This window comes from Astatotilapia calliptera, chromosome 17 (genome assembly GCF_900246225.1).
Source record: "Astatotilapia calliptera chromosome 17, fAstCal1.2, whole genome shotgun sequence".
Classification (NCBI taxonomy): domain Eukaryota; kingdom Metazoa; phylum Chordata; class Actinopteri; order Cichliformes; family Cichlidae; genus Astatotilapia; species Astatotilapia calliptera.
The window spans coordinates 21503919-21520512 of NC_039318.1; the positions used below are offsets into that span (position 1 = coordinate 21503919).

A 16594-nucleotide genomic window follows, 5' to 3' on the forward strand; every position below is an offset into this window, starting at 1 on the left:
CAGTGAATCTTTCACAGCTTTCCTTTCATATAAAAATAACTTCAGGTCTTTAGATTTTTCAAAATCCTTGCAATGTGAGTCTAGCTTACAGGAGTTTTGTTTTTGTTTTGTTTTTTTACCTTGGCAAATTTCAATGATCTGTAACTTATATTCATATTCTAACAGCCCAGTGTCACGGTAAAGGATGAAATAAGCATGAAAAAGCACATCTTGTGTTTGTTTAAAAATGTACCTTTCTCTTGAGCCTGGTTGATTTTCATGCTAACTGATACAAGAAACATAATAATGCAATCAAAAATATGTCCCAGCAGTGAAATGTATACAACCCAGCCCCAAATGCGGATTTTTAAAAACTCATATGAAACTGTTCTGAATTTTTACGTTTCATAGATTCATAGAAATGTAATAAACATGTGCATTTTTGAAAAGGTGATTTGATTACATAAGAGGTGATCACAAAGAAATCTCTGAATTGACGTCAGCTTGGCATTAGAGTAGAAACTAAATGTTTATCGCAGTCTGGTACGATAAAATCTTTGGCTATATTTTGATTGCTAAGAAGCAAATCTGTTTAAAAAGCGAAGTTAATTGAAGGATTGCTCTTGAATTTTATTTTTTTTTACAGATAGACGAAAGAAAGAAAGAAAGAAAATTAAAGCATAAAATAAAAGCTGTAGTCATGAGGGGCGGGTATACGCCACTGACAGTCACTGGTACACGCCTACAAATCAAATGATGCGGGCTTCCGTACACCACGTGGCCAGCAAACAGGGAAGCGTTGAGTCAGGGTTGAGCTCGTGCCTGTGTTTTTGCCGTCACGGAGGAGCGGCCTCTCCATTTCACGCTGTTATAAGGCGCAACGTGGATGGTAGAGACACTCTGCTTCAGAAGTTTGTAGCTGGATGAAGAAAATGGGCTCTTTTCGCTGCTCCGGGCCGAAGATGTTCAGCTTTCTCCTGATCTGCGTCACTTTGTGGAGCCACCTAAGCGGGAGCAGCGGGGCCAGCTCTTCCCGGAGACCTAACATCGTTCTGATCCTCACCGACGACCTGGACGTCGCTATCGGGGGTCTGGTCAGTAGGAGCTTATCTGAGAGTCATGACATTGTCTTTTTTTTTAATGACATTAAACCAGATCGGATAAAGCTGACAGCTAACATTCCTGACAGCAAACATCATGCAAGCATCCGACAGAGTCAGCAGGCTTGTCAATCCATCACCACCAATGTTTTTATTATAATTTAAAAAACAAATCTAGAAGAAATGTTTTTAGCCAGCCAGAGGATGTTATGTTTATAAAGACTGGGTCTACGTAAATGAGTTGTTTGTGCTATAATAGCCAGTCTGACAGTAATGGTAATGCATAATAATTACAATAATCCCAAAGTAAACACTTTAAATCTGGTCTGTCAAACAGCACGATCTGATCTCAAGTGGGCTAGGCCCGTTAAACTATTACATGCACATTTATACACATATTTAAAAAGAAAGAAGTGTTATGCTTACAGAAGGTATAAAATGATTTTAACTGACCAGCTTTCATTTCTCCCCACTGGGCTTCCAGGCCCATTAAATCAGGCTTTTACTGGCCCAAAAACGATGCTAAAATAATTAAATTAGCAGTATAGAGCTAGATTAGTTAGCAACTTAAAGTTTTAAAATAAATGTCATGGAGACCAGGTGCGGTAAATGCGGTGCCCTTCTTTAGATTCACCTCTGCAGGTAAGAGTGCGAAAGAAATAACTGCCAAATTTTAAGATCATGCCAGGTTCACATCCCTCTTAAAAATGTGTAGAACATAAGCCATTATTTTAGGTTACATTTACTTTCATTTCATGAGAGATTTGTTTACAAACAGGTAATGAATAGCCCAAGATGTCTTTAAAAAAAGGCAAAATAGACCTGTGATCATGTGACGTGCATTACAGTTTACAGATGGGAAAGGCACAAAACCTCGGCAACAACATTATTTTCCCATCTTTAAATTAAACCAACTGATTTAAAGACACTTTCCGATCATTTTTACCCCTCCATGGTAAATCTGGCATCACTATCACACCAAGAACGGAAAATCTTTTTATTCAGAAATTAGTGTGATTAATGATTTCACTACAATGTTCATATTTTTTTGACCCACTCCTGGTCTTTATGCTGTTTAATGGACACTGCTGTTTAAAAGAGTAAAACATAACTCTGTAAAGTCACTGCGGAAAGTAACTGATGTGAGACAATAATCAAAACAAAAACTGCTGATACATACAAAAAAAAACTTGTAGGTTTTCTTATTTCTTGTTTCATCTGCTGATTCAAACCCACATGTACTCAGACTGATAGCTTGTAGATATGCCATCCAAAAACATTAAACTGCTGTGTTTCGCAGGTTAAATGTTGTTACATCATCAATGAAGGTCAGGAGTTGTTGCAGATCATGTGCCTTTATTTCTACTCTTAACCTGTGTGTGTCCAAAAACTCCTGACTACATATTGATGCTTGACTTTGATCAAATTTACATCACACTGGTGACTTTCAAGCCACATCTAATATAAAGCTACTGATAGATATTGCCATTACCTAAAGAACAGCTTAATTTAAACATGATGCTAAATTTATGTATAAAATAAAAAATCATAACACATGCTGAGCCTTATTTTTGTCTTTAGTTTGAGTAAAGAGTCCAACTTTAGATTATTTTGTGCTGTTTTGGTACAAATTTTTCAGTTCTGAGTATCTGAACCTAGTATTACACGAATTCACCTTCAGTTGTAGCAGCAGTTATATTACAGAGCCACAGTATGTTAATCCATTTATTTTGTGCTGATTAGTGCACAAAATGCTCAGTGTTTTTCCAGAGGTGTGTAATCTCTGCTCTGTCTGAGACCACAGTCATGTGAAAAAGTGAGGGCACCACATGGAAACCTTTGGTGTTATTGACATCTTTGCACAAGCAAACATGTGGTCTGCTTTCAAACAGGATCTACAGATAAAGGTGAATAGTACAACAATGGATAAAATACTTTGCAGTTGAAAAGACTCTGTCATTGGGATCATGAGGTAATGCTGATTGCCCAGTTTAGCACAGATCATATGGGTGTTTTTCTTGATTGTCCACCAGTCTCAGACATCAGTTTGCTGACACTTTTGACAGATTTTGGTGGTTTTAATTGAAGTACTTCCTGTTTTATATAGTCCTAAAGCATTTCAGTTAATTAATCATGTCATAAACCTCAATTTCTCCTTCTGAGCCAATCCCCAATGTACATGCACAAGTCTGCTTTGGGCTTCTTGGAGACTTTGTCAGTTTTCTGACAGCACTTTTTGAGGATTTAGTGTTAGAGCTGAAGCATTTCTTCAAATTGTTTCGAATTTTTTTTTTAATCCTTTGATAACAAGTGTTTTTTAAACCCTAAGAGAGATCCAGTCATCGGCATTTAATCTGAAATCCTTGATTATAATTTCATAAATGGGAAGATGTGATGAATGTACGTTTACTTACTTTTCCAGTGTTGCTGTTCCAATGCTGAACTAAACTTTGTGTTATTTATTATAGCATTTCACCCTCTGAAAGCACTGTTTCAAATAGATCAAATATTTGCTGGTCTAAAAAAAAAAAAAAAGCCGTTTCTATGACAGCGGCCTTCTCAATAGGACAAAAACTACATCCTGTTATTGCTGATGGCCAAAAAGCAAACAAAGAGTTTAAGTGCAGGTAATTTAATTAATGTCAGCGCATATAAATAAATAAATAAATATAAAATGTGTTTTCCTTTCAGAATCCACTGAACAAGACGAAAAAACTCATTGGTGACGCAGGGATGACCTTCACAAACGCAGTAAGTATAGCCTGCCTACTAGGGCTGGGCGATATGACCCAAAATTCATATCTCGATATTTTTTAGCTGGATGGCGATATAAGATATATATCTCGATTTTTTTTTTTTTTTTTTTTTTTTTTTAAAGCCATAAGTTAAGAATAAAAAGAGAGTTCTTAGTCACACTGTGTCCCAGATGTCACACGGGCACTTTTATTTACATACAGCGTAGATGTACATGAAGAAATTACTCAAAAATAAATTATCAGCATTTATTAAATAATCATGGTCCATAAATAAAAGAAAACAATGTTGTTTTTGTGCATAACAAAAAGCTCACAATTGTGCAGTCAAAATGTAAACTAATAGACGCTGAGCATAATAACAAAGACAGATTTCACAGCTGCACCACGTCTCTGAACAGGTGCCATTTGTGGTCCTTATACACACACAGTACGTATCACTCCGCGAGGCTCCTCCTCGGTAGCCGTAATCCTCCGACAATCTATCAAGCGGTGCAGCTCCGTAGCTTAGCAAAGTCATATTAAAACATTTTTTGACAGATTGCTGAGCGCTGTGTACCACATAAAATCGGTTCGCGGTCAGTAAGCACAACCAGAATTCATACATAAGGCGCACTGTCGATTTCTGAGAAAATGAAAGGATTTTAGGCCGTGCAGCCCCTCCGGGCTGCATGTCGTTAGCGCGGTTAGCTCGTTAGCACGTTGACGCCGTCCAGCCCCACGCACGGTAACTCGCTAACGGAGATTTTCCGCTTTCATCTTGTCATTGCCTGCAGGTGAAGCTATGGGGGAGGCGGAGTTGTGTTCAGTGAAGGAGAGGCGAGGCCGAGTAACGTTGCGTAGAGACAAAAGTGGACGAGAGAGAGGCAAACCTGCGGCTCCACAAGTATAATTATAACGTAACATAGACTATATCGATATAAACGATATTGTCACATCTTATATCTCGTATGAAAATATATCTATATTTTTAAAAAAAACTCGATATATCGCCCAGCCCTACTGCCTACATGTTCCTCTTGTCATCAGCATAGACTGTATATCAAAGATGGACTTAGCTACTGTAATATCACCCATTTGATTTGTGAAATCTTTTGAAACCTGAGATCGTAGCTTCACGGCACAAATGCATGAAGGACCAGGTTTTAAAAAACAAAAAAAAACAGATATGCTACATGCTAATGCAGCAAGCTCCTAATCACAAGGTAGCTTAACCCTAAAGTAAACCCTGTTTTATGGTTCTTTTGGACACTAAATAGGACCATAAAATTTCAAATAACCATATGAATATAAAGTGAGACTTGACTTGACCAACTGGGACCATAAATTTATTGAGAAAGTGTTTAAGGTAATAAATTAATCAAGTAGGGAAAAAAAAATTCTCGCCCACTTCTATATAACTTCTTTTTGCAATCAGAGGAGTCGCCCCCTGCTGGCCATTAGAAAGAACGACATTTTAAGACATTTTGCGCTAGCTTTACTTTTCAGACCCAACATTTTGTACATCTTTTATATACAGCTTTCAGGGACTATTAAGTGTGTCGTTTTAGCCCTGCTTTGCGTCTGTACATTATTTTGTAGCATTATCTAAAATGACTTTACATAAAAGCTGCATGTAGAGAATCACAAGTCAAATATAATTAAAGAAAATCCTTTCAGTTTCGTCTCGCGTCTTTTTCCCTCAGTTTGTTGCCAGCCCGCTCTGCTGCCCCAGTCGTGCCAGCATCTTGACGGGGAAATACCCCCACAACCACCACGTCATCAACAACACCTTGGATGGAAACTGTAGCAGCAAAGCCTGGCAGAAGAGCGAGGAGCCGCACACCTTCCCCGCCTTACTGAAGGCCTCCGCTGGCTACCAGACATTCTTTGCTGGGAAATATCTCAACCAGGTGAGTGTCTCTTTTTTTGCCAGAATCGGTGACTTGCCTTTAGTAAGAGGTTGTCCCCCTTTGTTCTTGTACTGCGCTGTTATCTGAAGAATGAAGGAGCTAAAAAATAATTTGTTGGTGTAATTCCCCTGTAATTAAATGGAATTGAAAAACACAGAATATTCTTTTTTTTTGTTTGTTTTTAAGCACTACATTTCCAGAAAATTAGCTAATTACAGTTGTTTACAGTACTTAAAATGTGGAAACGTACAGTGTCATTTATCTCTTGTCCTGTAAAATTAGTTATGCACTACTTAAGTTTACTTAAAATATAATTATGTGTTTTTCTTTTCTATAAAATAACTTGGGTTATCCAATATCTAAAATTACTTGCATTATATTTTATTTAATTTTTCCTGTATGAACCAGATTTGTTGCCTCTTTTTCTAGTATACCTCTCTCTGAGTAGGTAAACTTTGTACATAAATATCATTATATTGTAATTTCAAATAAAATATATTGAAGTTTTAAATCGTATGCATGTGTCAGAGATGCATAAAAGTGAGGCATCTTTACTGCATTGTTCAGGAGACTGTCATTAGATGTGCAGTCATACGATCTATCATCTGAGGGTGAAGGTTACATCTCCCCTTGTGATTAACAGATGGTCAAATAGAGAACCAGAACGTCCTGTTTGTTAGGACGTTTAAAGTGTCACCAAAAAAGCCACTTGGGCCTGTTTTGCTACTTCTCCTTTTCACTCTGTCTTTGAGCATTTATGTACCAGAAAATGAAAGAACATTTTCAAACTGGATTGAGCAGGTCGAGTCCTGCAGAATAAACACGCCATGATTCACGTCATTGTACAGTCGCATACATCAGGTAGATCAATGTCACACAGTGTGGCTCGCAGGGAATTTGGAAGATAACTAAAAATCTTGCAAATGTCTCTACATGGAAATCAGCTGTGATGTCATTTATGTTTCAAATAAATAAATGATTTTCAACAAAATGTATTTCAACAAAAAATTAAACTTTTACACTTAAATTTTGTTTAAATACTGTTTTGCTGAGCAAATCGATCCTGTCTGAAAGGTGGAAATCTTTTTGAAACGTGGCGGTGAGGTCTGAAATGGAAACCATGAAGAACATATGCGTTTATATGTCGTGCTCATCTATTTTTTTTGCAGGGTAATTCTCTTCATCTCGTCATGCAGAACTGCACATACTCAACATTTATGCTATTTTGCAGTATGGGCACTCGGAAGCTGGTGGAGTGGAGCACATTCCTCCAGGTTGGAGTTACTGGGTCGGGCTGGTAAGTCTGAATGTTCACATTATTTGCTTTTATAGATCATGGACCAGTTTTAGAGCTTACCTTATTGTCGGAGACAGTCATGCAACTATAATCTCAAAACGATACCATTTCAAGTTGGACTGACTCCACAAGTTTCTGAGAAACTCAAATTCCTGTGGTCTGAGGAACATTTGGCCCTCTTTGTCTTTAGAGGTCTTATAAACCTAAGGGTTAAACTCCAGAGTAAAGAAACAGCCGTGAATTTGAGCTGTCATGTTTCACTGCAGCATCATTTTGCCTTGTGTTCGTCTGCTCTTCTATTACTGCTTTTATTCCTCAGCATTTTTCTTAGACAATCCAAAGTGTCTGTGGCTTCGCTGCTTCTTCTGAGAACTTGTTTAGAGACTCGGCTGCCTTTGCTGATTGGAGTCTTACGTTTTCTATTAGCAAATTCTGCATCTGCGATAAAGCTGCTCGTCTGTCTCTGTGAACAGTGATTGATGTATTGATCGTCACATGATGTGGTCATTTTGGGCGTCTGCCTGTTGATGCTATCAATCAAACTGAGTTTATTTAGTTCAACATCTGAGTTAAATGCTGCTCCAAAGGAAAATTCAGCTCCTGGAAATGAAGGCTTGTTTAAATCCTAAAACCATCATGTTTACTGCGAATTTCCCTGAAAAGTTAGGATTAAATCTGTCAGAAGAGAAGTCATTTACAAAGCATCTTATCCCTTAATTCCTAAGGTGCAAACCTTAACTGTTAATGCCGGGGAGAAGGACATATAAGAGTTTTAGATGTAGTACCATGGGAGCGTATCGAATTAACTCTCTGCTACTCTTTCCTTTCATGTGAGGAAATAAAGTGCAGTTTGTATTCTGCGGTTAATGATCTTCTTCAGCTTCAGATGGTCTGCGCAGTACAACCAATGTAGTTCTTTCCCTGCTACTGATGGGAAATAGGACAAGTTCAGTATCAGAAAATTGGTCAGAAAATTGAGCATTATGTGTAATTTTTAAATCTCCATGACTTTGCAATAGAGATCTTGACTCAGCTGGTTGTATTTAGGTTATTCTTTATTAAAGCGAGGTTGCAGAATGTCTGTCTCACTTTTATCACCATCTTGACACACAAAAGTTGTTTGTTTTTTATCCATATTTTTCTTTGTTTTATTATTTCCATGAGTTCCCAGTTCATATTTAATGTTGCAAAAATGTGTATTTCTGATTAAATCAGATCTGATATGAAGCTACCTCACACACCACTGTGAAATGTAGGCAGTCATGTGGCTAAATAAGGAGACAGACTAATAAAAAGGCTAAAGTTAGATTTGTGTGGATTTACAGAAGGTCTCTAACTGGTTTGCAGAAGTCAGAGGTCACGTCCAGACTGCCGTGCAGACTGGTTTATCTTCACTGTCACTGGATGAACAAACACAGATTAGAGCCGTGGTCCCATGACTTGGAAGTTTATCATAACAAAGAGCGAGACTCATGCGATTTATATGATTTTGGCAGTTTAAGCCAATAATCCTTCTGGCGCTGCACCAGAGTCACTATCACTATGCTTTGAGGGAACTTTTAACAATATGTTTCCATGAACTGCAGCTCGTCTCTGATCATTGGTGACTTCATGTGATCAGCTGTGAGCAACAGTTGTAAGTGCTGTTTTTAAGAAAAATAATAAAATTTTAGTCAGTGCGAAAGAGGACTTTTTTTCTGAACCCTGAAGGTTTCCAGGTTTCTTAACCCTAACCCCGTGCATGGTTCAAAAATAAATATCAGGCTTTTTATATTGACTTCTTAAAATTCACTTCAGCTTCTTAGACCAAGATTATATAGATGCATACATATAATACACTCCTGGAAATGATTTCTTCCACTAGGTGTTTTATTCTGTGTGATTTAAGGCTGGGAAATCTGAAATGAAGAGGATGATACATGTGCTTACGTAATAATTTGCAGTTCTTTACACATGATCCGAGGGGCTCTTTAAACCTGAAGTGTTTTACAGAGTCGTGTCGTTTGTGTTTTCCAGGATAAAAACTCTAAATACTACAACTACACACTATCAGTGAATGGGAAGGCTCAGAAGCACGGAGCCGACTACAGCAAAGATTACCTGACAGATCTACTGGTGAGAGACCTTTGATATGACTGCACACCGTCCTTTACTTCATTTATATAGCCACAAATGTAAAGCATCCTTATCTTGTTACTTTAAAGACAGTTTTTGGTTCACACTTCCATTTTTAGGGACAAAATAGAAAAGACAGAATTCATGTCTGCTTGATAAATTACCGTAAAGGTTTTTGGGTGAAACCCCCCCCCCCTAGATTTTAAGAGAGAGGGCTCTACTCCGCTTTTTTTTTTTTTTGTTATGTTTGACTTAATATAATGTCAGAGAAAAAGAGGTAACTTCTTTTATATTGTTGGTAAGACCAACAGTCTGACAGAGAGACAGCCATGTACAATGATGTAAGGGTCACATGCAGAAATGATCAGCGATCAAAGGCTCTGATCACTCTCTTCCTCGTTCTCAGGCCAACATGTCTCTAGACTTCCTCCAGTATAAAACCAGCTACCAGCCGTTCTTCATGATGGTGTCCACGCCGGCCCCCCACTCCCCCTGGACGGCAGCACCTCAGTACCAGAAACGCTTCAACAACACCAAAGCTCCCCGAGATCCCAACTTCAACGTCCACGGGAAGGTAGAATTTATTTTTTTTTAAAGTTCTTGCTGAATTTCGCTGGTTCCAAAGTAAGATGGAAGAAAGCGCTCTGTTAATAAGTTCTGTTGGGTTACATCAGTCTCTACGCTAAAGAGGACCTTGCTAATCATGATCACTTTCATTTCTCCCCTCAGGACAAACACTGGTTGATCAGACAGGCTAAAACTCCCATGTCAAACTCCTCCATTCGGTTTCTGGATGATGCCTTCAGGGGACGGTCAGTCGCTTCACCTCCTCACCTTCCTCTTTCTTTGCTCCACTTCCTTATTTCCTTTTTGAAACATCCTCCTCAGCTCCTTACCAGACCACTGCTTTCTGTCACCTTTCACATCCTCCTAATTCTCCTCCTTTCTTTTCACCTTCAGGTCTTAACATAGTTTCCCACAGATTTAGCTTGTTTTTGCAGCAGTGTGTGTGCAGCTCCTTTCTGGCCACCAGCTTTCTTAAATGAGTCAATATTAATTTAAAAATACCATTTATACGTTTCTCCACTGTAAATATTTTATTGGCCAAGTTTTTTCTGACATGAAATATAATCAGCTGCTTCATCCCCGAGTCTGTCATCCTTTGCTTGGACTCCACCATCACATTGTGCTTTACAGCCTCGATGAGCCTGGTGTAGTGGCCCAGAGAACACCTCTTAGTTTGTGCTATAGCCGACCAATGACAAGAAAACAGTCCTACAAAGGGTCAGCAAATCATCCAGAATGCAGCTACGAGGCTTCAGTTCAATTCAATTTTATTTCTACAGCACCAAATCACAACGACAGTCGACTTAGGCACTTTATACTGTAAGGTAGACCCTTACAGACCACTCATTCCCGGTTTATCTCGTCCTACAGGTGGCAAACGTTACTGTCAGTGGACGACCTGGTGGAGAAAATAGTGAAGAGGTTGGAGGTCAGAGGTGAACTGAACAATACCTACATCTTCTTTACTTCTGATAATGGATATCACACAGGTATGTCTGTGCGAGCGCTTTTTGTTTTTTATTTCAACATCTACAGTTTTTCAGAGGATAGTTTAACATTCACAAGGTTTTTAGTGTGGTAGGGTTTGGTTAGCTCTCACTGCTAATTGTTTCCCACCCTTTTATACCTCCAAAGGTTTAAAACATGAGAAACAAAACTGCTTTAAAATTGTCAGTACTGTTGAAAATGTGGCCAAATCTCAGTCACAACCTAAAAGTGACGTCTCAGATGATAAGAAGTGCGTGAGACTTGTTTTTTGGATGCAGAGTAAAGAAAATGAAAGGACTCTGTTCCTGTTTCAGGTCAGTTCTCTCTCCCAGTGGATAAAAGGCAGCTGTATGAGTTTGACATCAGAGTTCCTCTCATGGTCAGAGGACCAAATATCAAACCCAACCAGACCAGCCAGGTACACACACACACACACACACACACACACACACACACACACACACACACACACACGAAAGATGAGATGCCCTTGCTCTCTAATCAATATTTAGTATTTATCATTATTCACTGATCCTCTATTAATACAGTTACTGTTGAAATCATATTCTCTGTCTATATTATAATCTTATAACCTCTGACATATTTAAGGAAATGGTTCCAGTATAGGTTTTTTTAAAGCGATACTATCATAAAAATTAAACGGATGCTATATTCTTTCAAGATCCAGGCCAGTGTTTAAGTTTCCATTCACTTTAAGTTATCTATAACTCCCTCACAGATCACTGCATTCTGTTTTTGTTTGCATTTTACACATATTTAGTTTATTTTGGACATCGGGGTGTAAACTGAGAGCTAAAAACTGAAACAATTAACATCATATCACCAGAAACTCAGTGGAACCACCCACAATCCAGAAAGTTTGAGAACATTTGCAGTTACTTCTACCTGCATATGTTTTGGCTGAATATTATTATCCTTGTTGCTGGTAGAAAACATTGACTTTAATTGATGTTTCACACTTTGTTGCCATTGATGTTTTTGGTATTAGTTCTTGGTTAAATAAAGTAAAAGTAATAAAGCAGTAAATATTAGTCACCTATGTGTTATAAATAAATGCATATCCTGTTTTTATCTTGTTAGTGGATTTATATTCAGTGTAGCAGCATGAGCCCTCCTGTTGGTCCCAAAAAGAGGAAAAGCAGCAAAGAGGAAAAAAATCTACTTTGAACAGATGCACAGGATCTGTGTTTAGAGATGGTGCATCCATTTTGCTGGCCACATTTGTTGGGTTGAGTGTTTCTTTTGTCTTTCCAGATGTTGGTAGCGAACGTTGACCTTGGCCCGACCATCCTGGACATCGCCGGGTACAACGTCAACAAGACCCAAATGGACGGCATGTCGTTTCTGCCAATTATGGTGAGAAAACTAAGCTTGTGTTCTGCTTTTGTTGTCTATAATACAAGGTAAAGGAGACGGTTGAATATTAATATGCTTAGTCAGACCCAAGTACACAAATAAATCCTTTTATTTGTAGATATTTTTACATCATCAAATGTTGATCAATTGCCACATCAACACATTACTAATAATATAATAAGAGGTAAATGACAACTTATCAACAAAACTCAGTAACGATTATTAGGTAACAAAATAAATTTAAAGTCACACTTGTTCATATCTGTGTGTGTCACCAGGAGGGGAAGATGAACGGCAGCAGTTGGAGAACAGACATCCTGGTGGAGTACGAAGGCGAGGGCAGGAACAAGTCGGACCCTGCCTGCCCGCTACTGGGTCCCGGAGTGTCGGTATGGAAACAGGGATGAAGTAAAACTTTGTTGTTGTTGTGGGTTGTTTTGTTTTTTGGGGTTTTTCAGCAGCACCAAAAATTAAACACCAATAACAAATGTTTTTTCTATAGGAGTGTTTCCCAGACTGTGTGTGTGAGGACTCTTACAACAACACTTACGCCTGTGTGCGCACCATCGCCCGCTCTTCCAACCTGCAGTACTGCGAATTTGATGACAATGAGGTATAGTATTGTATTTATTTGCTTTTGATTTTCAGTCTTTAGCAATTTGTCAAGCTAGCCAGCTAACATTTGTATTCAAATGTTATTTTTGTTGGCACTAATGTTAGGCAAGATGGCTACGATTAGCTGTGCAACTTAGCTGTGCTGCATTAATCTGGTGACGGTTAGTTCATAAAGCTGAACTAACCAAAAGTGCTCCTTTTTATATTTTTGTGTAAGAAAGTGAGCACATATCCTTAATATAGAAATCAGTCAAGCAACTGGGACAGTTGGGAATGTCTCACTTTTAAGTTAACATCTGTTGCAGCGCTAGTGATAAAAGAGGATTTACCATGTGAAAAATGCTTCGTATAGCACGTTTAAAAGTGCTGTGTGCAGGTTTTGAAAGTCTTTGATTTGCTGGCATCTAGTGGTCAAATCGAGAATGGCATGTCCTTGAGTTTCTTCAGTTTTGAATCATTAGCATATTTCACAGATGTCTATGTTCTGTAGGTTTTCGTAGAAGTCTACAACGTGACTGCAGACCCGTACCAGCTGACCAACATTGCAAAAACCATTGACAAGGAAGTCCTGGAGAAGATGAACCACCGGCTGATGATGCTGCAGTCCTGCTCCGCACAGTCATGTCGGACACCCGGCGTGTACGATCCGAGGTCTGTTCAGCAAAAATCTGCGTTTTATCTTTTTTTTTTTTTTTTTTTTAAATCAATAAAATTATATGTAAATTCTCTCACACTTTTGGGAATTTAAATGTTTATCCCGTGCATTCACTTTTTTCTAAACTATTTAAATCATGGCTATTGTATAAATACACAATTACTGTGTACTTTTCAGTATTTTTCATGTAATGAGTTGTGATTTCTTGATAAATACCTTGAAAATAAAAATATCCTGTTACTCAAGAGTTCTATTTAAGTCAGCAATTAGTTTTTAATTAATTAATTACATTTTTTTTTACCTTTCTAGTAAAGTTTTCCAGGCTCTATTAACACACAAGCATTAATTATTCTACCCTGTGATATTTTCCTCCCCTCAGGTATAAATTTGACCCACGGCAAATGTTTACCAGCCACAGCTGGAGGCTCAGCAGACTCAGGCAGACAGTGAAGTAGGAAGACTGCGAAGGATGTGGGGAAGCTGGGGAAGAAAGGCTGCGTTGAGTGATGTATTCAGCCTTTCCTGATGTTGTTGCCTTGTTGTCGGGCCTCCTGAGCCAGTCTCTTTGTAAGATGAGGATGGAGAAGGGATCAGGTGGGGGTCATATTATGGCGCTGCTGGAAGATAGGAGGCCCACCTTTTAAACTGTCTGTTTGGACTGCTTTTCAATTATTTTGTCAGTAGGTGTGAAAGAGAGCCAGATTATTCAGAACTGATTTACACGAGGCAAGCCATGAATTAAAACCCTGTTTTCATATAAGCCTTACTTTGCACTGAACATATCACTTTAATTCCTTTCAACTACTCACTCTTCTAAATGTTTAATTTATGGTTGAACACTTGAATTTATCAGAGAAAGCTACAGAGCCCTTACTTTCCCATTAGGTGTGACTGTTTTTCCCCCCCTATCTCATGCACTCATTTTAAATTTTACTATAAATTCACTTATATGACTTTGCTCACTGTGAGTGGCATAAACTGCAGTTCCTCTAATGGCCACTTGAGGGTGGCTTCAAAAGTGAGGCAGTCCCAATAGATTCCCCATGTTAAAATGTCAAACTTAGCACTAGAAATAAACACATTTACAGGCTGCTACAAAAAGCAGTTCTGGTCTTTACCGTTAATCTAACTCTTCATAACAACTGTAAGGTAGTTTAATTTAAAAATAACCCATTTATTTTAGTTATATTATGGTATAAGGATTATATGATCAGGCCCTCTTTAACTGGTGGATGCCAGCATAGATTTACTTCAGGTACTTTGAGTAACTAAACCGGAATTTCAACTTTATTTTTAATGCCTTTGTTCATTGTAGTTGTTTGACAAATAATGTGACCTGCTGTGTAGTTAATGATACAAAAGTCTGTCCAAGAAGTTTCTACTCCAATTTTAGTTGTTGTTGTTTTGGGGTTTGTTTTCTTTTTTTATTTTGCACCAATTAGTAAACTTGTTTCTATTCAAAGCAGTAATCTAATCAATGGAGCCATCTGCGTAAAACTAGAAAACAGACTAGACAGTATTTTTTTTTTTTCCTTACAATATTTCCCCTGAGTAAAAACAAGTGCTGACGTTAGCTGAAAACTTAGGTTCATCCTCCAGTCCAAAGACCAATCTTGCAAACCACTACCTAACACCGTAAAACTTTCTTAGGTCAAACTAAAACTTTTTTAGCAGATTTTTCTCCGTTATACTACAGCTGTATGCATTCATTACAGACACGTAGGAGTTTATAATAAATAATCCTGTGCGCACGATAAGGAAATGGCACCTTAAGGGACTCTAGGGGCTCTGCAGAAAGTTGTACTTGAAATACTTCGGCAAATACAAGCTCTAAACTGCAAACAAGGCTCCACTTTAAGATTTTCGTAAACAGTTCATGTATTCAGGTTAATTTTATCAGGTTTAGAGCAAAGTTCTCAGAGCAAAAGAGGTTCCTCTGACAGGCCGAAACAAATAGATCTTACAATTATTTAGCAAGTAAATTTTAAATTATCAGAATTATACGACTGATTAATCAACTCAAGTTCAAGCCACAGTCACATTACCCTCTCAAGTTGCCCTGCACATCCTCCTGTGATGAAGGTAGCAAACAAAATTTGATCATTTCAGTCTCCCAGGTTTTATATGGTAACTCTAACACGATCCCCCTTCCCAATTTAGCACAATGTCCAAGATAAACGACGAGTGTTTGTTTTTGAGAGATTACACAAAACAAAAAACTTTTAATTTTAATTAATAAGGGTTTTTTAAAATTAAAAATAAGAGTTTGCTGACATTATTCTGCCGACCCCTCAATTAAACTCCGATTGAATCCTTGGCACAAGACGAGATATGCCACAGGTTGCCAAAAATAGGAGGACAGCAAGTCAGATGTAGCAACAGTACAGAGCATCCTGTAATCTTTCAAAATAAAAGACCGTGCACCAAACAACCCTTCCAAAACCATCCTAGTGGGGAAAAGATGGAGCAAAACTACATTTCGGATGCACTTCTCAAACTTGAGACACACAAATTCATGGCCTACGTGAACTGAAAACATTGTGCTGATGTTCAAACTTGTAAAATTTATGTTCAGTAAGATGTGTGCAGATCACTCTGAGGTGGAAACCTCAGAGGGAAAATGCTAAACATCTGTTTTTAAAACAGACTGCGTGTCATGTTGACTGAGAACCGAAAAGACTTTCCCATGTTCTACTGTCTTGTTACTCTTTAATAATATTATTGTGTTCATGTATTGCCTCTTGCTCTGTATTCAAAAAACTGGACTGAATTCACGTGATCATCGAAATCCTCCACTGGACTGTTTTGCCGCCTCCCCCATACAACTGATCACTGATCGTATCTTGGACTCACTGATGCACTTTCCGCTCTGTCAGAACAGTTCAGTCGTTTTGGCACCCTTGAGTAGTTTTTGATTATGTATTTTTGGCTTGTGTTTTTGTCCAAATAAAGATCTATTCTAAAGCAATCACGTTCTGCTTCAGTTTTTCACTTTAAAAAGGTCCCAAAGTGTCCCACACTGCCTGAAATATTTATTAAATTACATTTCTGACCTGCCTCAGTCCTACTGTCATTCAATCACTGCAGTTAATAGCATTAGCTGTGATCCTGCATGTTACCAGAAATAACATCGTTAGTGACATCATACAGAGCCAAGAATAGAAAAAACTGTCTGAAACAGCATTTAGAGCTGTGTAAAGCCCAAGCTTTTGGCTCACAGGGATTAACCTTATTTAAACATTTTGGGATTTAATGTA

The 16594-nt window shown here is 38.2% G+C and overlaps 1 protein-coding gene across 1 annotated transcript; it reads left to right on the forward strand.

Moving 5' to 3' along the window:
- Positions 1-730: 730 nt before the first annotated feature.
- On the forward strand, positions 731-16305 carry gnsa (glucosamine (N-acetyl)-6-sulfatase a). Its single transcript, XM_026147171.1, has 14 exons — positions 731-1073; positions 3771-3830; positions 5518-5724; positions 6956-7021; positions 9038-9136; positions 9543-9710; positions 9866-9948; positions 10574-10692; positions 11005-11108; positions 11966-12067; positions 12346-12456; positions 12570-12680; positions 13173-13333; positions 13717-16305. The coding sequence occupies exons 1-14, from the start codon at positions 903-905 to the stop codon at positions 13790-13792; spliced, it is 1638 nt and encodes a 545-aa protein (XP_026002956.1). The 5' UTR covers positions 731-902; the 3' UTR covers positions 13793-16305.
- The last annotated feature ends 289 nt before the right edge of the window (positions 16306-16594 follow it).